The 25205-nt window shown below is 43.0% G+C and overlaps 1 protein-coding gene across 6 annotated transcripts in view; it reads right to left on the bottom strand.

Annotated features, from left to right (window-relative positions):
* Window positions 1-25205, bottom strand: part of phkb (phosphorylase kinase, beta) — a 368089-nt gene that overhangs the window by 4347 nt on the left and 338537 nt on the right. For all 6 annotated transcript variants that reach the window (XM_068049379.1, XM_068049377.1, XM_068049380.1 and 3 more), the window contains 4 exons: window positions 21457-21659; window positions 11006-11140; window positions 4183-4312; window positions 3272-3379 (listed from right to left, as the gene is read on the bottom strand). In XM_068049379.1, coding sequence (XP_067905480.1) covers window positions 3272-3379; window positions 4183-4312; window positions 11006-11140; window positions 21457-21659 — 576 coding nt within the window. The remainder of the gene's footprint in view (window positions 1-3271; window positions 3380-4182; window positions 4313-11005; window positions 11141-21456; window positions 21660-25205) is intronic.

Genomic DNA, 25205 nt, shown 5'->3' with positions numbered 1-25205 from the left:
TGTGATATATTTTGGTGGGAAGAATGAGGAGAGGCAATATAAACTAAATGGTAGAATGTTAATGGGGGTGCAGGAACGAAGAAACCTGGGAGATATATTTACAGAAATCTTTGAAGACGGCAGGTCAAATTGAGAAGGGTGTTAACAAAGCATATCAGATCCACAGACCCGAAACAGACCCGTTAACTCTGCTTCTCTCTCCACAGATGCTGCCTGACCTGCTGAGTATTTCCAGCACTTCCTTGGCTTTATTAACACCGGAATAGAATACAAAAGCAAGGACGTTATGCTACACCTTTATAAAACAATGGTTAGGCCTTAGCTGCAGTATTGTGTTCAATTCTGGGCACACTTCAGGAAGGATGTGAAGGCCTTAGAGCAGGTGCAGGAGAGATTTAGTAGAATTGTACCAGGGATGAGGGACTTCATTTATGTGGACAGACTAGAGAAGATAGGGTTGATTTCTTTAGAGCAGTGAAGATTAAGAGGAGATTTGATAGAAGTATTCAAAATCATGAATAGTTTTGATAAAGTAATCAAACAGTAACTGTTTCCAGTGATTAGAAATGCCAGTAACCAGCGAATACAGATTAAAGGTGATTGGCAAAACAACCAGAGGCGACATGAGGAAACTTTTTTTTACACAGCAAGTTATTGTGATCTGGAATGCACTGTCTGAAGGGATGGTGGAAACAGATTCGAGAAGAACATTCCAAAGTTTACTGGATAAATAAAAACAAGAAATGCTGGAACCACTCAGCAGGTCTGGCAGCATCTGTGGAAAGAGAAGCAGAGTTAACGTTTCGGGTCAGTGACCCTTCTTCGGAACTAGCAAATATAAAAAATGTCAAAGGTTATAAGCAAGTGAGCCGGGGGTGGGGCAAGAGATAACAAAGGAGGTGGTGTAGATTGGACAAGGCCACATAGCTGACCAAGAGGTCATGGAGCAAAGGCAAACAATATGTTAATGGTGTGTTGAAAGACAAAGCTTAGTACAGATAGGGTATTAACGAACTGAAGATTGAACAGCAGCAAGTACAAACATGAAAAAAAACTCTCTTCACTATGGACGTCCAATCGCTCTACACTTCCATCCCCCACCAGGATGGTTTAAGGGCTCTCCGCTTCTTCCTTGAACAGAGGCCCAACCAGTCCCCATCCACCACCACCCTCCTCTGCCTGGCTGAACTTGTTCTCACATTGAACAACTTCTCCTTCAACTCCGCTCACTTCCTTCAAGTAAAAGGTGTTGCTATGGGTACCCGCATGGGTCCTAGTTATGCCTGTCTTTTTGTGGGATATGTCGAGCATTCTTTGTTCTAGTCCTACTCAGGCCCCCTCCCCCAACTCTTTTTCCGGTACATTGATGACTGTATCGGTGCCCTTTCCTGCTCCCGCCCTGAACTGGAACACTTTATCAACTTTGCTTCCAACTTCCACCCTTCTCTCACCTTTACATGGTCCATCTCTGACACTTCCCTTCCCTTCCCTTCCTCGACTTCTCTGTCTCTATCTCTGGGGATAGGTTGTCTACGAATATCCACTATAAGCCCACCGATTCCCACAGCTACCTGGACTACACTTCTTCACACCCCACCTCCTGTAAGGACTCCATTCCATTCTCCCAGTTTCGCCGTCTCCATCGCATCTGCTCTGATGATGCCACCTTCCATAACGGTGCTTCTGATATGACCTCCTTTTTCCTCAACCGAGGATTCCCCCCCACTGTTGTTGACAGGGCCCTCAACTGTGTCCTGCCCATTTCCCGCACCTCTACCCTCACCCCTTCCCCTCCCTCCCAAAACCATGACAGGGTTCCCCTTGTCCTCACTTTCCACCCCATCAGCCTCCATATCCAAAGGATCATCCTCCGCCATTTCTGCCACCTCCAGCGTGATGCCACTACCAAACGCATCTTCCCCTCCCTTCCCCTGTCAGCATTCCGAAGGGATCGTTCCCTCCGCGACACCCTGGTCCACTCCTCCATTACCCCCACCACCTCGTTCCCGTCCCATGGCACCTTCCCCTGCAATCGCAGGAGGTGTAATACCTGCCCATTTACCTCCTCTCTCCTCACTATCCCAGGCCCCAAACACTCCTTTCAGGTGAAGCAGCGATTTACTTGTACTTCTTTCAATGTAGTATACTGTATTCGCTGCTCACAATGTGGTCTCCTCTACATTGGGGAGACCAAACGCAGACTGGGTGACCGCTTTGCGGAACACCTCCTCTCAGTCCGCATGCAGGACCCTGAGCTTCCGGTTGCTTGCCATTTCAACACTCCCCACTGCTCTCATCTCTATCCTGGGATTGCTGCAGTGTTCCAGTGAACATCAACACAAGCTCGAGGAATTGCATCTCATTTTCCGATTAGGCACACTACAGCCTGCCGGACTGAGCACTGAGTTCAACAATTTCAGAGCATGACGGGCCCCCCATTTTACTTTTATTTTTAGTTATTTTTTTCCTTTTTCTTTTTTTCATTTTTTACAATTTTTTTTCTTTTGTTTATTTCATTTCATTGTAGTTTGTTCAGTTTGCTTACCCACTATTTTTTTTCATGTTTGTACTTGCTGCTGTTCAATCTTCAGTTCGTTAACACCCTATCTGTACTAATGTTTTGTCTTTCAACACGCCATTAACATATTGTTTGCCTTTGCTCCATGACCTCTTGGTCAGCTATGTGGCCTTGTCCAATCTACTCCTTCTCCTTTGTTATCTCTTGCCCCACCCCCAGCTCACTTGCTTATAACCTTTGACATTTCTAATATTTGCTAGTTCCGAAGAAGGGTCACTGACCTGAAACGTTAACTCTGCTTCTCTTTCCACAGATGCTGCCAGACCTGCTGAGTGGTTCCAGCATTTCTTGTTTTTATTTCAGATTTCCAGCATCTACAGTATTTTGCTTTTATTATAGTACTGGATAAATACTTGAAGAGAAAACATTTACAGGGCTATGAGGAAAGCTCAGGGAAGTTGTACCAAAAAGCTACCAAAGGCATGATAGGCCTCCTACTGTGTTTTATCATTGTATGATTCTATAATATGTGCAGCTGTGCCACAATGTATGGCATGACAACACTCTGGCAGCGAGTAATGAGTGCTAGAGACCAATGTCCTCAATACTCTAGCACTATTTGTTCAGTTTGATTGGCAGGAATTTATTTTGTATATTTACAAGGCACATTCCCCTTGCCTCAGCATGTGCTATGTTTGATTGCGAAAATGTTGAAAATTTGGGATGGGCTTAAAATAAGATGTTGATTACCACCTCAACAATGATCTGTCGATATTCAGGCTGTACAATGTCTTGCAATGTGTCTTCTACGAGGAGAGAAAAGTTCATCTCATACATGGTCATATCTGACAAAGTCGGTTGCTGTAGAAACAAACACATTAATGTTACAGCAGAACATTTGCTGATATCCAACACTAACATTATTAAAACATTTATTTACAATACAGTTCACAAAATCAGAGTAACTCATGAACACAAGATCAGTTCGGAGAAATTGATTAAAGGTCAGCTTATAAATAATTTCTGATAGTTTTGAAACATTCTTAGTTAAAAGAATAGATTTCCAACTCTATCTGAGAACCTCTAAGCTTTCAAAAGAAGAAAATCTATTTAGAAGTTATCTGTTAGTTACTGATCAGAGCGATATTCACAACGATCTCAAACATATTTATTTTACTTAACTGTTAGCACAATGGATTTAAATATCTGTGGATTTTTGTTAAAAAACAATAGCGCAGATTTTCCTGTGGAGTTACACTAGTGCCTCAGGGTACATCTAACAGCTCGGGAGTAAATGGGGTAGGTAGCTATTCTGACAGTTCCATCACCTGCGCCAATTCTGAGGTTTTTCACCAGAAGTGATGAGACATAGAATACATCCAAGCTAATATGGACAGATGTATTCTAATGAGATGCAAATTACAGTATTAAGTTACACAACATGTTTCCTGTCATTTGTGCCATAGCAACATTTGATGCTAGGATGCAGACATGTTCCTAGTGCTCAGGTTGCTATGGGAATGTATAGACCCTTTTAGAATTTAAAGGTCACGTTTGCGATTGATCACAGAGTAATGAAGTGTATAAAAATGCATGCGGAGGTTTGCTGAAGATTTGACTATTAAATGAAAATGTTGCAGGCCACTGTCATATTATGTAATTACTTGGGGCAGATGTTTTCCAGTCACCATGATGCCATCTGGTGTCCTCTCCAGAATCTGCCACACTCTGTCATAGAAACCCTTTGGAGTGCGGTTCAGGGAGCCATCAAGATGACGCCTGTTTTTCCACGACCTGAAGGGAAAAAAAAGTTGCCTATTCAATCTGCATTTAAAAAAGAAACATATATACATATATAATATATCTGGAGTTACTGGCCAACTCACAGACATTTGAATTTCATATTTTATTGCATTTCTAATCCAGGGTGTTTCATCAACATGACAAATAAAAATTTAAATAATTTAAATTGTAGCCATGTATGGAATACACAGAATTATTACAACATGTAAAAGTGACAAAATAACTTTGACAAAGGAACTTTTGACAAAGGGACGCAGCAGAATTTGATCAACACCGTTACAAATAAAAGAACACTGACCACCTGAAATCCTGCAACTTGCTCTCTGAATGTGATTGCTGCCTTTGCAAACAATTTCAACTTTACCTACCAGTGTATTTTGAAATTATGCTAGCAAACTGAAAAAGACAAAAGATGTTTAGATGCTGACCTTTCACCTCTTTGACCTGGTTTTGAACAGAGCCCAGGCTAACAGAGTGAAGCTTTCTTCTGTCTCCTGGCTGTAAGAGGCCTTCTTCAAATGAGTTTGGGCAGTTAATTCTAGTAAAGGCACAGACTAATTGGCAGTTCTACTGGAGGTCACAGCGTGGCTGGAAAAATAAAATGGGGCGTTCTTCAGGGGACGCAGTGGCATAGTGGTAGTGCCACAGGACTAGTAATCCAGACTTCCGGGCTAATGCTCTGGGAACATGGGTTCAAATCCCACCACAGCAGAAATTTGAACTCAATTAATAAATCTGGAATTAAAAGCTACTCTAATGGTGACTGTGAAACAATTATGATATTATTGGTATCACAGGGACATGGCTGAGGGAGGGGCAGGGCTAGCAACTCAATATTCCAGGGTATAGAATCTTCAGGCATGATAGGGGAGGAGATAAAAGAGGAGGTGGTATTGCATTGTTGATCAATGAGTCAATTACTGCAGTAAGGAGGGATGATATCTTAGAAGGTTCCTCAAATGAGGCCATATGGGTAGAATTTAAGAACAAAAGGGGGGCAATCACTTGGCTGGGTATGTACTACTGGCCTCCAAACAGTCAGGGAGAGATGGACGAACAGATATGTAGGCAAATCTCAGACAGGTGTAAAAATAATAGGGTAATAATAGTAGGGGATTTCAACTTACCTAATATCAACTGGGAAAGTCTTAGTAAAGGGGGAGGAATTCTTAAAATGCATACAGGAGAGCTTTTTGAGCCAGTATGTAGAAAGTCCTACAAGAAAAGGGGCAGTACTGGACCTAATCCTGGGGAATGAAGCTGGACAAGTGGTAGAAGTATCCGTGGGGAAGCATTTCGGGGATAGTGACTATAACTCTGTAACATTTAAGGCAGTTATGGAAAAGGACAAAGATGGACCGGAAATAAAGGTACTGAATTGGGGGAAGGCTGATTTCAATTTGAGAAAACAGGATCTGGCCAAAGTGGACTGGGAGCAGCTACTTGTAGGAAAGTCTACATCAGGCCAGTGGGAGTCATTCAAAGAGGAAATAGTGAGGGTTCAGAGCCAACATGTACCCGTTAAGGTGAAGGGTAGGACCATCAAGTCCAGGGAACCCTGGATGTCAAGGGATATAGAGCATTGGATCAGGAAAAAAAAAGGAGGCTTAAGGCAGATTCGGAGCGTTGAAAACAGTGGAGGCACTAGGGGAGTATAGAAAGTGTAGGGGGGTACTTAAAAAAGTAATTAGGAGAGGGAAGAGGGGACATGAAAAAACATTGGCGGGCAAGATAAAGGAAAATCCTAAGACATTTTATAAATATATGAAGAGCAAGAGGATAACCAGGGAAAGAGTGGGGCCCATTAGGGATCAAAGTGGCAAACTGTGTGTGGAGCCGGAGGACATAGGTGAGGTTTTAAATGATTACTTTTCATCTGTTTTCACTATGGAGAATGACGAGGTAGGTGTAGAGATCAGGCAGGGGGACTGCAATATACTTGAACATAGTAACATTGAAAGAGAGGAAGTATTAGATGTTTTAGTGGGCTTAAAAGTGGATAAATCCCCAGGTCCAGATGAGATGTATCCCAGACTGTTATGTGAGGCAAGGGAGGAGATAGCAGGGGCTCTGGCACAAATTTTCAGATCTTCTCCGGCCACGGGAGAAGTGCCAAAGGACTGGAGGACAGTGAATGTGGTACCATTATTCAAGAAGGGTAGCAGGGATAGACCAGGTAATTACAGGCAGGTGAGTCTAACATCAGTGGTTGGGAAACTACTGGAAAAAATTCTGAGGGACAGGATTAATCTCCACTTGGAGAGGCAGGGAATAATCAGTGATAGTCAGCACGGCTTTGTCGGGGGAGATCATGTCTAACTAACTTGATTGAATTTTTCTAGGAGGTGACTAGATGTGTAGATGAGGGTAAAGCAGTTGATGTAGTCTACATGGACTTCAGTAAGGCTTTTGATAAGGTCCCACATGGGAGATTGGTTAAGAAGGTAAGAGCCCATGGGATCCAGGGCAATTTGGCAAATTGGATCCAAAATTGGCTTAGTAGCAGGAAACAGAGGGTAATGGTCGAGGGTTGTTTTTGCGAGTGGAAGCCCGTGACCAGTGGTGTACTACAGGGATCGGTGCTGGGACCCTTGCTGTTGTAGTGTACATTAATGATTTAGATGTGAATATAGGAAGTATGATTAGTAAGTTCGCCGATGACACGAAAATTGGCGGTGTCGTAAATAGTGAGGAGGAAAGCCTTAGAATACAGGATGATCTAGATGGACTGGTAAGATGGGCGGAGCAGTGGCAAATGGAATTTAATCCTGAGAAGTGTGAGGTGATGCAATTTGGGAGGACTAACAAGGCAAGGGAATATACAGTGGATAGTAGGACGCTAGGAAGTACAGAAGGTCAGAGGGACCTTGGTGTACTTGTCCATAGATCACTGAAGGCAGCAGCACAGGTAGATAAGGTGGTTCGGAAGACATATGGGATACTTGCCTTTATTAGCCGAGGCATAGAATATAAGAGCAGGAAGGTTATGATGGAGCTGTATAAAATGCTAAGTTAGGCTACAGCTGGAGTACTGTGTACAGTTCTGGGCACCACACTATAGGAAGGATGTGATTGCAGTGGAGAGGGTGCAGAGAAGATGTTGCCTGGGCTGGAGCATTTCAGCTATGAAGAGAGGGGACACGATTGAGGTATACAAAATTATGAGGGGCATTGATAGGTTAGATAGGAAGAGACCTTTTTCCCTTAGCGGAGGGGTCAATAACCAGGGGGCATAAATTTCAGGTAAGGGGCAGGAGGTTTAGAGGGATATGAGGAAAACATTTTTCACCCAGAGGGTGGTTGGAATCTGGAATACACTGCCTGAAGGAGTGGTAGAGGCAGGAACCCTCACAACATTTAAGAAGTATTTAGATGAGCACTTGAAACGCCATAACATACAAGGCTACGGGTCAAGTGCTGGAAAATGGGACTAGAATAGTTAGGTGCCTGATGGCCAACACAGACACAATGGGCCGAAGGGCCTGTTTCTGTGCTGTATAACTCTAGGACTCTATGACAAATTGTACAATTGTTGTAAAAACCCATCAGGTTCACTAATGTCCTTTCGGGAAGGAAATCTGCCTTACTCACCTGGTCTAGCTTACATGTGACTCCAGACCCACAGCAATGTGGTTGACTCTTAAATGCCCTCTGAAATGGCCTAGCAAGCCACTCAGTTCAAGGGCAGTTAGGGATGGGCAACAAATGCTGGCCTAGACAGCAATGCCCACATCCTAAACAAATAAAAAAAAGATATTGCAAAGATACACTGGCTTATACTTTGCAGGGGCCAGCGGTTTGATGGTGAACTGTCAGTGTTACCCCTCTCAAACTGACTGCAACTTCAGGATGTAGCACATGCGCAGATTAGCATGGAACTCAGTGTTTTGTACCGGCTACGCTGTGGACTCCTCTAGAGCCAGAAATCTTTTCCGCTTGTTCAATCAGATGTGACTGGGTTTTTAAGAGTGATCTGAGTAATAACTTTTGCTGAACAACAGGAATATCCCTGAATTTTTTTTTTTTACATTCGGGAGTGCTGTTAAATTTTAATAATTTTTAAAAAGTTTTTTCCGAATACTTCAGTGTCTACCTTCACCCCGTTTGTATGTCCCAATTGTTAATTTGTTCTCTCTAATTTCTTTTATGTGATTTTATTTTAGTTCTTTTCCTAGCTTGTTGGGTGGCTGTGAAAATCCTTTAATACGATTAGCTACTTGGACAGCTTGATGACATCACTGTAGCTCCATGCTGGGAATCCCCAGGAAAGAAAGCTGCAATCAGTTGCAATACTGTTGCAGGGCGATAGACTTACATCTCTCGCCACAGAGATAGTTAGATATTTCAGCGAGGCTTACTTCATGGTCAGTGGTGAGTGCCCTTGCTTCACCATTGACCATAAACCCTGGGCCATTGTTTGGGCAGAATAGAGGGAACTCTATTAATTCTGCTACACCTGAACTGGGAATACTCGATATTGACATTAGACGCTCAAAATGGAAAGAGTTCTATCCCCCAGTACATGTTGAATACAAAATAGTTTTAAAAAAAAAGAGGACTAGATTAATGGGAAGGCATAAAGTCATTTTAAACAGTAGGACATTAAATGATATGTATAATTAATCAGTTTACATTATTATATTTCACTCTTCTTAATCACTAAGTACTTTGTGTAGTTTTGGTCTCCATATTTAAGGAAGGATATACTTTCATTGCAGGCAGTACAGCAAAGGCTCACTAGATTGGTTCCTGGGATGAGAGGGTTGTCTTATGATGAGAGGCTGAGTAAATTGGGTCCATACTTTCTGGAGTTTAGCAGAATGAGGTGATCTCATTAAAACACACAAGAGTCTGAAGGGGCTTGACAGGGTAGACACGGAGAAGTTGTTTCCCCTGGCCAGGAATCCTAGAACAAGGGGGCACAGTCTCAGGATAATGGGACGAGATTTAGGGCTGAGATGAGGCGAAATTTCTTCACTCAAAGGATTGTGACTCTTTGACATTCTCTACCCCAGAGGGTTGTGGATGCTCCACTATTGAATAAAGGGGGTTAGACAGATTTTTGGTATCAAGGTATTTTCGGGGAATTAAGGGAAAAGGGAAGCGGGCAGGAAAGTGAAGCTGCAGCAGAAGATCACCCATGATTGTATGAATGGCGAAGCAGTCTCAAGGGGCTGAATGATCTACTCCTGCTTCTACTTCTTCAGTTCTTATGTTAAATGTAGCAGCTGAGTCAGAAACTTTCTGGAAAAATCACAGAAGTCAGTTTAGTAGTCTTCTAGAGTAAGAAAAGGAGAGCAAATACCCAATCAGACAGCAGAATGGTCAAAACACAATCATTCTGGCTTAACAGTGAACAAATAAATAAAAATAGCATTGATCAGCAGCGGGAAAACAAATGGTAGCAGCACTCCTGTGGGTAATTTCCAATCTTATTTGAATTCCTCATCTGCATTAAAAAATCCTCATGTGACTGAAACATTAAATTAAGTACTGCAGAGTATGTAAGTCTGGCTGCTTATCGTGAAACAGTTTATTAGCAATACAATTTACATAGGAGGCAAATCGTGTACATCAGGGTCTAGTAAATCATTTATGATTATTTATGCATTGGATGAGCTGCTGAAATATCCCGATTGTAGAGCAGTAGGGTCTACAATCACAGCAGAGGACTTTTTAGTGTAAGAAGAATTTTTGGTTTAAAAAAAAATTGCCACCTTACCCTACCAGCCACAAGGAGAGTTTAGGTTGGAGAAGACAAATTAATTTGTCTAATTTTCTACATTTTCTGCATCATCTAAAATTTATTTCAGTCTCACCTGACAGTGGTCTCTATGCTATCATTTTCAAGCTGTTAAATATAGAGGGTAAAGATTTATATCCTAATCCTCCGCAAATATAGATGTTATTTTAATAGCCCCCAAATTCACTATATTGCGATATAAATTTCCTGCAGTTTGCTGTTTCCTGAATGAAGTATTTTTAACCCAATGGTGGTACTAAAATTGACCGAAAGTTCCTCTATCAGATTATTTTGGTATTCAGATTATCAGTAAATGACCTGAAATCCCACATCTTTAATTTTCAACTCAATTGTAGCATACATACACAGGTCAGCCACATGCCACACCATTGAAACATGAGACTGTTGGTTGAAAAAATCTATAATGGGGTTAAGTTGATAACACAGCTTCAAAATTTATCTGATGGGCATTTTTATTTAAATTGTGTTCTTGAAGGACCCAATAATTATCACCCCAATGGTCAGAATGTTATCCTCCATTAAACCAAAACTTCATTTTACATAGTAAAGTAAGCGAGAATTTGCATTTAATACAGTGTCTTTCATGACTTCTGTACGTCCCAAAATGCTTTACAGCCAATGAAATAATTTTTGAAGTGTCATCATTGTTGCAATGTAGGCTAACATGGTATTCAATTTGCATACAGCAAGATCCCACAAACAGCAATGAGATGTGACCACATGATCTGTTTTTGAGATATTGATTGAGGGTAAATATTGGCCAGGACACTGGGAGAACACCTTTGCTTTTCTTTGAAAAGTGTCATTGGACCTTTTATTTCCACTTGCATGGGCAGACGGGATCTTTGTTTAACGTCTCATCTGAAAGACAGCATGTCCAACACTATTCAGTTGCAACATTATTTAATGATGCAGAGTACCTATCATGTTGGTCAGGCTGCAGAGTATCCAACAGAAGCTTTTTAACATCACTTGGTGACATCTGGTACACGTAATCGCTGGGTAGATCCTCACCTCGAATTTTCAGTTCGTGCTTCATTGCATGGATGATCCATCTGAATTAGAAACATAGAAAATTTATGGCATAGAAGGAGGCCATTCGGCCCATTGTGCCTGCGCTGGGCAAGAAAGAGCTATCCAGCCTAGTACCACTTTCCAGCTCTTGGTCCATAGCCCTGTAGGCTATGGAAGTACAAGTGCATAGCCACGCTTTTTTTTCAATGTGGTGAGGATTTCTGCCTCTACCATCTTTTCAGGCACTGGATTCCAGACTCCTATCACCTTCTGGGTGAAAGATTTTCTCAACTCAGCTCTAATCCTTATACCAATTACTGTAAATCTATGCCCTGTGGTTATTGACCTCTCTGCTAAGCTCCTCCCTCTCCACTCTATTTAGGTCCTTCATAATTTTATACACCTCAATTAAATTTCCCCTCAGCCTTCTCTATTCCAAAGAAAGCAAATCCAGCCTTACCCATAGCTAAAATCATCCATTCCTGCTAACATCCTCATAAATCTCCTCTGTACCCTCTGTCGTGAGATCACATCCTTCCTGTAACACGGAATATTTTTTAAAAGGCGTAAAACTTCTAAATATTGACGTTCAGAGGAACTGGGTGTACTCAAACAAGGAACGCAGAAAGTTAGCAAGCAGGTGCAGCAAGCAATTAGGAAGGCAAATGGCATGTTTGGCCGATATTGTAAGGGGATTGGAGTACAGGAAGAAGAAAGTCTTGCCACAATTGTATAGGACTTTGGTAAGACTACACCTGGAGTACTGTGTGCAGTTCTGGACTCCACAAAGAAGGATATACTTGCAATGGAGGCAGTACAGTGAAGGTTCACTAGATTGGTTCCTGGGATGAGAGGCTTGTTCTACGATGAGAGGCTGAGTAAATTGGGCCTATACTCTCTGGAGTTTAGAAGAATGAGAGGTGATCTCACTGAAACATTCAAGATTCTGAAGGGGCTTGACAGGGTAGACACTGAGTGTTTGTTTCCCCTGCTGTGGATTCTCGAAGACGGGGGCATAATCTCAGGATAAGTGTTCGATCATTTAGGACTGAGATGAGGAAAACTTTCTTCACTCAAAGCGTTGTGAATCTTTGGAATTATCCACCCCAGAGGGTTGTGAATGCTCCATTGTTGAGTATATTTAAGGCTGAGAGACAGATGTTTGGTCTCTCAGGGTCAAGGGATACGGGAAGCGGGCAGAAAAGTGGAGCTGAGGCTGAAGATCAGCAACGATCGCACAGAATGGTGGAAAAAACTCGAGGGACTGTATGGTCTACTCCTTCTCCTATTTCTTATGTTCTTATGATCAGAACTGTAAGCAGTACTCTATCTGTGGCCTAACTCGTGTTTTATACAGTTCTAGTATATCCTCCCTGCTCTTATATTCTGTGCTTCAGCTAATAAAGGAAAGTATTTGGTATGTCATCTTAACCACTTTATCTACTTGTTAAGCTACCTTCAGAGATTTTTGGGCATGCACTCCAAAGACCCTCTGTTCCTCTACACTTCCCAGTATTCTACCATTTATTGTATATTTCTTGTCTTGTTTGTCCTCCCCAAGTGCATTACCTCACACTTCTCTGGATTGATTTCTATTTGCCACTTTTCTGCCTACCTGACCAGTCCATTGATACCTTCCTGCAGTCTACAGCTTTCTTCCTCACTATTAACCACAGGGCCAATTTGTGCATCATCTGCAAACTTCTTAATCATGCCCCCTACATTTAAGTCTAAAGCAACGGTATGTACCACGAAAAGTAAGGTATCCAGCACTGCGGAATGCCACTGGAAACAGCCTACTAGTCACAAAAACACCAGCCGACCATTACCCTTTGCTTCCTGCCATTGAGCCAATTTTGGATCCAACATTTTGACCAGTCTGCCATGTGGGACCTTGTCAAAAGCCTTGCTAAAATTCATCTTGACTATATGAAATGGGCTACTCTCATCAGCCCTCCCATTACCCCCTCAAAAAAATCAATCAAGTTAATCAGACACAACTTTCCCTTAACAAATCCGTGCTGATTGCCCCGAAAAACTATTAATTCGTGCCTTTCTAAATGTTACCTACTTGGCTCCCATAATGGCTGATATTGTAAAAGTTTCCCTTTCCTCTCCTCGGGTACTGCCCTCTCACTTTCAAATCTGTTGTCATCATGCCACTCCTCAAATAACCCACTCTTGACCCCTCTCTCCATGCAAACTTCTGCCTCATCTTCAACTTATATTTCCTCTCCAAAGTCCTTGAACATGTCATGTCCCAAATCTACGCCCATCATTCCCGCAACTCCATATCTGAACCTCTACATCAGGCTTCTGCCCCATCACAGCACTAAAATGACCCTAATCAAAATCACAACTGACATTCCATATGAATTTGACCATGCTGCACACTTTCTCCCCATCCTTCTTGACATGGTTGATCACACCAGCCTCCTTCACTGTTTCTTCTCCGTTATGCAGGTGAATGGAATTGCCCTTGCCTGCTTCCATTCTGAATTATCCAGTAATAGCCAGAGAATCACCTGTAATGGCTTCTCTTCCTGGTACCATACCATTACCTCTGGAGTCTCCTAAGGATCTATCATTGGCCCTGTCCTATCCCACATTTACATGCCGCCCCTTGATGACCTCATCCAGAAACATGTCAGGTTCCGCATATATGCTAATGACATGCAGCTCTACCTCATCACCACCTCTACCAATCCCTCTCCTGTCTCTGTATTGTCAGGCTGCATGTCCAATATCCAGTATTGGATAAGAAAATATTTCCACCAATTAAACACTGTGAAGGCCAAAGGTATTGTCTTTGGTCCCTACCACAAACTCTGTTCCCTAGCCACCGAATCCATCCTGCTCCTTGGCTACGGTTTCAGGCAGAACCAGACTGTTCACAACCTCAGCATTCTATTTAACCCTGATGAGTACGGCTCCAACAACACTCAACAAGCTCGACAGCATCCAGGACAAAGCAGCCCACTTGATACGCATGCATCCACCACCTCAAACATTCACTCCCTCCACCACCGACGCGCAGTGGCAGCAGTGTGTACCAAACACAAGATGCACTGCAGCAACTCACCACACCTCCTTTCACAGCACCTTCCAAACCTACATCCTCATCCACCTAGAAGGACAAGGGCAGCAGACATGTGGGAACATCACCACCTGCAAGTTCCCCTCCAAGTCATATACCATCCTGACTTGGAAATATTTTGTCGTTCCTTCATTGTTGCTGGGTCAAAAGCCTGGAACTCCCTCCTGAACAGCACTGTGGGTGTACCTACACCAGATGGAATGGAGCTGTTCATGATGGAAGCTCACCACCAACTTCTCAAGGACAATTAGGGACGGGCAACAAATGCTGGCCTTGCCAGCAATGTTTACATCCCATGAAATGAATAAAAAAGCTGTCATGATACTTCCATCCTGTGCCAGTCCAAGTTCCCTGATCTCTTTGCAGCTGGAAACAGATTTAAAGTGTGGCTGCTAGGTGACAAGGGATGCCCACTGTAAACTTGGTTCATGGCACCCATCAGTGACCCGACCACTGAAGCCCAACAGCACTACAATGAATGCAATAATACCACCAGATATGTGATTGAACAAGCAATCATTGTGCTGAAGGTGGACTTCAGATACCTGGATAGATCTGGAGGCATCCTTCTCTACACCGCAGACAGAGGCAGGATTTTTGCCCCCGCTGAGAACTTAGGCTGGCGGTGCTAAAAATAGTGCCGCTGGCCGATTGCCCAGTTCCATAGTTCCATCCTGACCTTGGGAATTTTATCGAAAGTGGGTTTTCGCGGGGGGGTGGGGTAGTGGCAGGGCTACCTGCCCCCTAGTGGCGAGTAACCAACTGAAGTAATAAAATTAAGGCCTATTATTGGAGGTTGACTGGGATTTTTCAGTCGGCCTTCAGGTCCCTGCAGGTGGCAGGAAACAGTTTAGCTGCCTGGAGGTGGCCTCCAGACAGCAGACTGGGTGGCCAGTGCTCTTGGCTGGCTTAGAGGCTCTCCCTGCCTGCTTGGGTGCAGCAGCAGCTGCAGGCTGCCTTGTGGAGAGGTTCTCCCACCCACCCCCACCACTGTGTTGGCCTGGCTGCAAAGGCCATTTTTTATTTGAAATTTGAAAAAGTTACCTGCCATGGCATCGTGCTGCTGATTTCAAGCTGGAAGTCCTCTTATTGGCCTCCAGCTTTGTGATCCTGCACGCTGTCCTTAATTGGACGGCAAACCCACCTTCTGGCCACTCATTGGCCGATCTGGGGAAAATCACATTGAGTGACTGTTTCCCCACAGTGCCGCCTCTGACCCCCATTTGAGCCTGACTGTGGAGTCCTGTAGCCTGCAGGAAAATCCTGCCCAGGATCTCCAGAATAGTCATGGTGTGCTGTGCTTTGCACAACATTGTGCAATAGCAAGGCTTGGACCTGCAGGAGGTGGAAGCTGAAAAGTTTAGATCCTCCTTGGACAATACAGAAGAAGAGTAGGAGGAGGAGGAATGTGATAAAGGCAATATGCCCTGAGGTGTTCACACTGCTGCCTGGGATGCCCTTATTAATGCAAGATTCACTTAGTTTACACAAGTGCACCCATGCCACCAGAAAATGCAAATCCTCCCTCCCACCAATGCCACAAACACAAAGCAGTTCTGCAAGCAACCAGCCAATCATCCCATTGGTCCCCATCCATTCATGTCTTCTTGATCATCATCAAGTAAGTTAAAAGGCTACTTACCACCAAGTACTCAATACCCAAGAATGGACAAGACGGGAAAGTGGTGAAAAATAACATTTATGTGAGCTAAATAAAGAACTAAAACATACCATTTTCACAGATACTGATATGTATACCCTTGTGCATCTACAAACTCTTCCTTTTTCTGCTAATCCTGTGTGGTGCAAGGTGGGGGCTTCAGCAGAGGTAGAGGCAGGCTGCTCAGATCCCTGCTCTGATTGCTGAGATGCTCTTGGCTGACATTCTCTAGGTTTTGGACTTAGGCCCCTGCCAACGATTGCTCCACCTGTATCTGTGCAGGGGTAGGCAATCATGGGGAGTTGAGACAGCATGTGGGTTACTTACTGAGAGATGGGCTGTGGACGAGAAGTGGAAGAGCTTTGAGTGGAGTCCCCACTTCCATGAACAATGCCTCTGAGGTCCACGAGAGCCTTCTGGTCCCTTGTGGGACCATGACATTTCCCCTCCTGCCCACTTCGACCACCAAGACTTTCAGTGCCACATCCTTGACCCTGGGACACTTTCTCTGCCCTGCTGTTCTATTTACCTTGTTTAAAATTGTAGAAATTGTAATCATCACCAGCCTCCTGTAATTCAATGCAGCTTCCCTTTAAGAGGGACAGACTGCCTTTAAGACCAGAAAGCTGGCTGCACCACAGGCTATTAGTACATGCTACCTGACTCCCTGCTGAGTGCTAAGCCAGTTAGCAGCATGGGTGACACTCGGCCTTATGCTACAATCAGGTAAATGAGGTGGCAGCATCAAATTTGTGTGCTGCCTACCTCAATGGGCACAGACAGGTTGCAAATTGTCACCACCGCCACCACCCCGCACACCTAGAAAATATGTGCACCAATTTTTAGCCCTGTGTGTACAGATTCAGTCATACCCACTAACTCCCTGAATTCAGTTTTTCTCTAAAATTCAAAGTCCATCACCATGATGAAATGTGTCTTATATAGACACTATTTTTACCCAACTAACTCAGAATAAAATATATTAAAGATACTGCAGTATAATTTGAATGCTCTGATCAGCAAATAGACTGATGCTCAACTTCAAAAGCTTAAGTTGAGTTTTCTAAGAACAACAAATACTGGGTCAAACATTGTTGGGTTACTTGTTTTCCTCAGCTTGTGATCCTCAATTCATTGTCTAATTTACCATATTGATGCTAGTTGTCTGATCAAATGAGAGATCTCTCAATTAGGTCTGAGTGCATGCTATATTTAAATAAGCTTCTAACAGGTTTATGTGATTATTGAGCATTTATTGAAAATATCTAGCCAACATGAAACTTCTTAATCTAAGAAAACAGACTGTATCTAATCCTATGAATAAAGTAGGATAAAGAAGGAGTAAAAAAATAAACTTGAATTTATAAAGCATCTAGCTTTATACAGCATCCTCAGATTGCTGCACAACCAATTTGAAGTCTCGTCACATTTGTTAAGTAGGTAATACGGCAGGCACTATGAGCACAAGACCCCACACACAGCAATGAGATAAGTTAATATATTTTTGGTGCTGTTGGTTGAGGGATAAATGTTGGCCAGGATCGAGTGAAATACCTATGCTCTTTTTCAAATAGTGCATGGGGTCTTTTACATCCATTTGAACAGGCAGCTGGAGTCTTGGTTCAATGTCTCATCCAAAAGACAGTGGGCTGAATTTTATTCGGGCGCTACGCTCCATGGCTGCGCCCTTTGAACTTGGCGGGGTGCCCACATTTAGCAGCCCGCGAGGAGCCCCCGTAATATTTCGCACGGAGGCTCATTTAAATAGTGGGGGAGGAGCGGCTGCCCCCGATGATGTGTAGGGGATGCCTCCGCGTCCCTGGCAACGGCGCCTGGCGCCACCGTGCAGGCAACATTTTGAAAGGGCTTTAAATTCTTAAATGGGCAGCAGCATTAAAATGTTATTAAACACTAAAAAATATGCAGAGGACCCTGCCCCAACCCTCCAGTGGTCATTTCAATGCCCAAAATGACCAACACATTCCTTTCTCCCTACCTGAACTTTAACTCTTAAACTTATAACATTTGGCCTATAACCTCTTCCCACCATCCCCACATCCAATAAAAATTGATTTCCCCGCACCTCCACCCCTCCCACCCTGAAAATTTTATTCCTCCCCCTCCCCCTCCCCACCAGTTTCTCGCCTCGGAACTCCATGCAGAGTTCCGAAGGCATGCGAAGGCCGAACAGAGGCCGTAAAGTTGGCGTGGGATGGCAGGTAAGTTAATTTGAATGTAATTGATGTCAATTTAAATATGCAGATTAAGGGCCCGCTGCCAGGTGGTGTGGGTACTGCACCGACGTCCCCCTGCCGTCGGTAATGTGTGGCGGGCCTTTCTCGACGTTGTGGATCGAGGTGGACCTCTCCCCGCAACATTTTACTGGCCCCCGCGCTCCCAACCGGCAGCGTCAAAGGGCCGGTAAAATTCAGCCCAGTATATCCAACTGTGCAACACTCCCTCAGTACTGCATTGACATGCCCCTTAGATTATTTGCTTGGGTTCTGGAGTGGGGCTTGAACCACAACTTTCTGAGTAAGTGGTGAGTGCTACTGTTGAGCTAAGCTAATAGGTAATGTAAGGTTTGGGGAACATCTCAGAAATAACCAGCATAACATAATGAGATCCAATATCATAACTGAAAAGGAGAGAGAACACGCAGAGGTATTTGACTAATTAAAAGTCAATTTCAATGAAATCAAAAGGGAACTAGCCCTGATAAATTGAAATGAATAATTGGAAAGGAAAACTGGCAAATAAAAGAATGGGCAAACAATGGGAATCTTTTGAACAAGGAAACAGAGCACAGACTAGACATAGTCCCACAAGACATCAAGATAGCACAACAAAATCTGGAGTTCCTGGATGAGTTAAAAAATTAAAATTAGACTTAAAAAAGGACAAATCTTGCATAAATAATTGAACAGCAAATTCAAAAAAGCATAGAAAATATAGAGGGGAAACAAAGAAAAATATTAGTGAAGGAATGGCAGAGATACTAAATAAATACTTTGTGTCAGATTTCATGGAAGACTGTGCTAGCGGTTGCAGTTAATTTCTGTGGTATGCCATAGGGAATATCATTCCTGTACCTGAGAAATTCCTCACTGGAGGGGAGGAGTGGGAGGAGTCAGAATCTACTGGTGGTCTCATACTCCCACGGGCAATCAGTCCAAGCCTGTGTTGGCTGAACGCAAAGCATAAAGCTCCAAAAGGCTGTTCCCAGTTGCAGTAATTGCTGCTCAAACCTTCAGCAACCGTCAGGCTGAAAAACTCCTCATTTCTGCTAGTATCTGCTGACCCTGAGAGCATCTGTGCCTTGCATTTGTTATTCTAGCTTACCAATAATGCACTGCGACTGTAAACCCAGGGGATTTATGGCTGCAGCACCAGTAGTCCTCATTATAATACATACTAGAACGCTGGCTGGGAACTTGGCAGGCATGTTACAATAAGAAACTCAGGGGAGACTGATTTTGAGGCAGAAGGTCAGTGGAGATAGTTTCCACCTTATTTTGCTGTGCCTCCCTCCAAAACGATGCCCCAATTCTCTACAGAAACCTCCCCCCCACTCCCAATTAAAACAGCATCAGAATTTGGGGCCTAAAAGAAGTTAAGGAGCAGAGAGTTAGTGGTTCAGATACAACAATCTTAAACTATTATAAATAGGGGCATTGAGTACAACTGCAAAGTAATAATCTTAAATAAATCATTGGCTAAACTGGAGTTAGAATATTTTGTTCAGATTTTGGTGCTCTACTTTAGGGAATTTGTTAATGCTATGTAGAAGATGCTCTTTTCATTAGAACAGGAAAATTAGAGCAGCTTGGTAGCAACAGTGTGTACCATCTACAAGATGCACTGCAGCAATGCACCAAGGCTCCTTAAACAGCACCTTCCAAACCTGCGACCTCTACCACCTAGAAAGACAAGGGCAGCAGATGCATGGAAACACCACCACTTGCAAGTTCCCCCCCAAGCCACACAACATCCTCACTTGGAACTATATCGCCATTCCTTCACTGTCACTGGGTCAAAATCCTGGAACTCCCTCCCTAATAGCACTGTGGATGTACCTACCCCACATGGACTGCAGTGGTTCAAGAAGGCAGCTCACCACCAACTTCTCATGGGCAATTAGGAATGGGCAATAAATGCTGGCCTAGCCAGCGACACCCACATCCCATGAAACAAATTTTAAAAAATTGATGAAGATATTCAAAATTAAAAAGTATTTTGATAAGGTTAGTAGGGAAAAATTACTTCTGCTGATGGCTGAGTCTGCATTAGTAGACATAAATCTGTCATCCCCCAAAGAATTAAGGGAGAAGTTAGCAAAATTACTTTTTTTTCAAAGATTTGTTAGGTTATGGAATGTTACATCTGAAACAGTGGTGGAAGCAATACACATTACAGCTTTTAAAAGAGCAGTCGATAAATATTTGAATGAACTTAAAACTCAAACATATATAATTTGTACCTATTATTAAATATTACCCCACCCACCCGTAAAATCTAAGGTTTTTGGAGGACGTTGATCTACCAGAAGGTAGGTATCACCAACCTTATCAACTGGTCCAGAATGGTACTTAAAAATTCATAAACACACTAGCAGAGGTTAACTAATTTCTTAATCCACTTTTAAAGAAGAACATAGGGCCATAATGTTTTTGTCAAAATAGTGGTGAGGCTAACACTGCTTGCTGTTATTTATGCGCAAATGCTACAGCAACGTCAACTGAAGGCAAATGCACAATTAAACAAGGAAGTCAAAAGGCTGATGCTTGAGATGCGCCACTCCAACAATAGCTTCCCAAAAATGGCATCTCGCTTACTGGTTCTCCAATGAAATGCATTTAACAGCATGAAGGTGCTTTTCTTGCACAGTAAATATGAACTAAACTCGCTACTTAAAGTCTGCACATATTACATTAAGCCTGGATTATAGCAGAGATGCTTTTAATGATGTGTTAAGTGTAAATTACTGCCAATGAACACCTCTGAAACTGAAAATTAACTATCACAAGTGTAGAGTCACATGCCTTCAGTTTTAATTGTTGTTGGATATTTCAAAAATGTGAAATCTAATTTTTATTTATTTTTCCTTACTGTTGTTTTTTTCACTGCGTGAACCCAAACTTTCTTTCCCTTTCTTTATTTCTGTACACGACTGAACATTGAATTCACCTACTCTAATTTATAGTTTTTTTTCTCAGTCCAAGTGCTATTAATTTCACAATCCTTCAATCTGATTGGTTAAGGAGATACACAGTTGCTGCCTCCTTTCATTCAGGTCCCAGATGCCCAGTTTTCCTTTCTGTGACATTATCAGCTTGCACTTTCAGCAATTTGCGGCACTAAAAATCTTTAAGATTAAATAATCTTGGGGAAGTCTAACGAATGGCATTGACTCCTACAGCAAACTATGGCCCAATATCTAAATAATATAGTCAGGACTGTCCACATGAACACCTGAAACATTAATTTTAAAATATAATTTGCTTCATTCACAATTGTCAAGCATGTTAATGTCTTAAACAAAGAACCAAGATTTCAGTCGGGATTTGCTTCAAACCAAATAATACAAATATTTAACATACCCAATTCTAAATTTCAGCATGCCCTGGAAGAGTTCTGGAGAATTAGAGATCAGCCAACCAATGTGAATGACAAGTTCCTGTTGAAGAACAGCTTCCCTTTCATCATGCTGGGCACATTTAGTGTAGACAATGTTCTTTATCTCCCCTGGAGACAAGGGGTTTGAAATCACCTCCTCCTCATGTCCGAACACCCCTATGGTCACCTGGCAAAGAGCAGTGAAGTAAACAGTGAATGAAGTATCTATTCACATAGTATGCATGCACGTTAATATGATCCTGATTTTAGAATGTCATATAAACCATATTTTAAAAAATATTCAACAGTAATATCTGTAATTCTATACAGAAGATTGTTCAAAATGTATTCATAATTCCTTGACTTGCGAAACAAGTTCAAAAATAATGAAGCAATTCATAAAAAAGATTATATATAATAAACATGCAATGTATATATAAAAATATCAGTTTTAAGCAATAAAAGGCTCCAAGCACAATAAAAACTAAAAGTGCAGCATTGAACATGCCAAATTGTTTGCTCACTTTTACCATTAATAAGGTTCCAAATTATTTTCCAATAATAAAAATTGTGCTCCAGTTTGGGGTGTGAAAGTGAGTTGACACAATTATTTGAATTATGGTGGAGATAGCTAATAAGAACACTGTAGCAGACCATGCAGCAACATTCATTCACTCAAGATGCCATGTTGAATCTGATGAAATGCCTCCTCTGGATTCTGTATCAATTTTCTCATAGCAATTCATTTTGTTTCTATTATATGTTACTCTGATGTGTATTGACAAAAGATGCAAAGACATTTTAACAAGAAACTTGAACATTTGTGAAAGCTGAAAATGATCTGTGTTCCTAATACAGTGGACATGAATTGTTTAAGTATGAAGATATTCAGAGGGCAACTCCTTTTTAAAATATCAATAAAAAGTCTAAATCCTAATGAAAGTAGCTGTTATTTAGATGTTTAGCTGCATTGTGAAAGAAAAAATTAAGTCAGTTTTAGCAAGCCAGGTATATACACAAATAAAAATAAACGTTTTGCTTCAAGAGTCTTATTCCCCATGCTTTGCATAAAGTTATCCAAACATCATGGGTAATTCAAGCAAAATCAAGATCCTTTTTCAAATGGGCAATAGCATGGCACAAACAGAGCTTTCATCAATGGAATCTGGCCTCAAATCCACTTCACACAGTTGAAAAGAAAATATCCAATTTCTGCTCAATCAGGGGAGGAGGTGGCATTGTAGTATTGTCACTGGACTAGTAACCCAGAGATCCAGGGTATCGTTCTGGGGACATGGGCTTGAATCCCACCACAGCAGAAGGTGGAATTTGAATTCAATTAATAAATCTGGAATTAAAAGCTAGTCTAATGATGGCCATGAAACCATTGTTTTTTGTTGTAAAAGCCCATCTGGTTCACTAATTTCCTTTAGGGAAGGAAATCTGCTGTCATGACCTGGTGGCCTACATATGACTCCAGACCCACAGCAACGTGGTTGACTCTTAAATGCCCTCAGTTGTATCTAACCGCTATGAAGTCAATAAAGAATGAAACTGGATGGACCACCCGGCATCAAGCTAGGCACTGGAAACGACAACGGCAAACCCAGCCCTGTTGACCCTGAAAAGTCCTCCTTACTAACATCTGGAGGCTTGTGCCAAAGTTGGGAGAGCTGTCCCACAGATTAATCAAGCAACAGCCTGACATGGTCATACTCACAGAATCATACCTTACAGACAATGTCCCAGACACCGCCATCACAATCCCTGGGTATGTCCTGTCCCACCGGCAGGCCAGATCCAGCAGAGGTGGCGGCACACTGGTATACAGTAGGAGGGAGTTGCCCTGGGAGTCCTCAACATCAACTCCGGACCCCATGAAGTCTCATGACATCAGGACAAACATGGGTAAGGAAACCTCCTGCTGAACACCGCCTACCGCCTTCCCTCAGCTGATGACTCAGTACTCCTCCATGTTGAACACCACTAGGAGGAAACACTGAGGGTGGCAAGGGCGCAGCGGTGGGGACTTCAATGTCCGTCACCAAGAGTGGCTCAAGAGTAGCACCACTGCTGTCCGTGTCCTAAAGGACACAGATGCCAGACTTCAGCCAATTCGATTCACTCCACGCGATATCAAAAAACGATTGAAGGCACTGGATGCTGCAAAGGCTATGGGCCCTGACAACATTCCAGCAATGGCACTGAAGACCTGTGCTCCAAAACGTTTCGTACCCCTAGCCAAGCTGTTCCAGTATAGCTGCAACACTGGTATTTACCCGGCAATGTGAAAAATTGCCCAGCTATGTCCTGTACACAAAAAGCAGGACAAGTCCAACCCAGCCAATTACCGCCCTATCAGTCTACTCTCAATCATCAGTAAAGTGATGGAAGGTGTTGTCGACACTGCTGTCAAGTGGCACTTGCTTAGCGATAACCTGCTCAGTGACGCTCAGTTTGGATTCCGCCATGGCCACTCAGCTCCTAACCTAATTACAGCCTTGATTCAAACATGGAAAGAAGAGCTGAACTCAAGAGATGAGGTGAGAGTGACTGCCCTTGACATCAAGGCAGCATTTGACTGAGTATGGCATCAAGGAGCCCTAGCAAAACTGAACTCAATGGGAATCGGGGGAAAACTCTCTGCTGGTTAGAGTCATACCTAGTGCAAAGGAGGATGGTTCTGGTTGTTGGAAGTCAATCATCTGAGCTCCAGGACATCATTGCAGGAGTTCCTCACGGTAGTGTCCTAGGCCCAAACATCTTCAGCTACTCCATCAATGACCTTCCTTCAATCATAAGGTCAGAAGTGGAGATTATTGCACAATGTTCAGCACCATTAGTGACTCCTCAGATACTGAAGCAGTCCGTGTAGAAATGCAGCAAGACCTGGACAATATCCAGACTTGGGCTGATAAGTGGCAAGTAACATTCGTGCCACACAATGCCAGGCAATGACCATCTCCAACAAGAGAGAATCTAATCATCTCCCCATGACATTCAATGGCATTACGATTGATGAATCCACCGCTATCAACATCCGGGGGGCTTACCATTGACAAGAAATTGAACTGGAGTAGCCATATAAATACTGTAGCTACAACAGCAGGTCAGAGGCTAGGAATCCTGTGGAGAGTAACTCACCTCCTGACTCCCCAAAGCCTGTCAACCATCTGCAGGGTACAAGTCAGGAGTGTGATAGAATATTCACCACTTGCCTGGATGGGTGCAGCTCCAACAACACTCAACAGGCTCGACAACATCCAAGACAAAGCAGCCCGCTTGATTGGCACTCCATCCACAAACATTCACTCCCTCCACCTCCGATGCACAGTGGCAGCAGTGTGTACCATCTACAAGATACACTGCAGTAACGCACCAAGGGTCCTTAGACAGCACCTTCCAAACCCGCGACCTCTACCACCTAGAAGGACCAGGGCAGCAAATGGTTGGGAACACCACCACCTGCAAGTTCCCCTCCAAGCCACACACCATCCTGACTTGGAACTATATCGCCGTTCATTCACTGTCGCTGGGTCAAAATCCTGGAACTCCCTTCCTAACAGCACAGTGGGTGTCCCTACCCTACATGGACTGCAGTGGTTCAACAAACCAGCTCACCACCACATACTCAAGGGCAATTATGGATGGGCAATAAATGCTGGTCTAGCCAGTGATGCCCACATCCATATGAATGAATTTTAAAAAATGGGTTCTATGAAAAATGGAATTC

The sequence above is a fragment of the Heterodontus francisci genome, chromosome 17 (genome assembly GCF_036365525.1).
Source record: "Heterodontus francisci isolate sHetFra1 chromosome 17, sHetFra1.hap1, whole genome shotgun sequence".
NCBI lineage: Eukaryota > Metazoa > Chordata > Chondrichthyes > Heterodontiformes > Heterodontidae > Heterodontus > Heterodontus francisci.
This window is presented reverse-complemented; position numbering and strand designations above follow the sequence as displayed.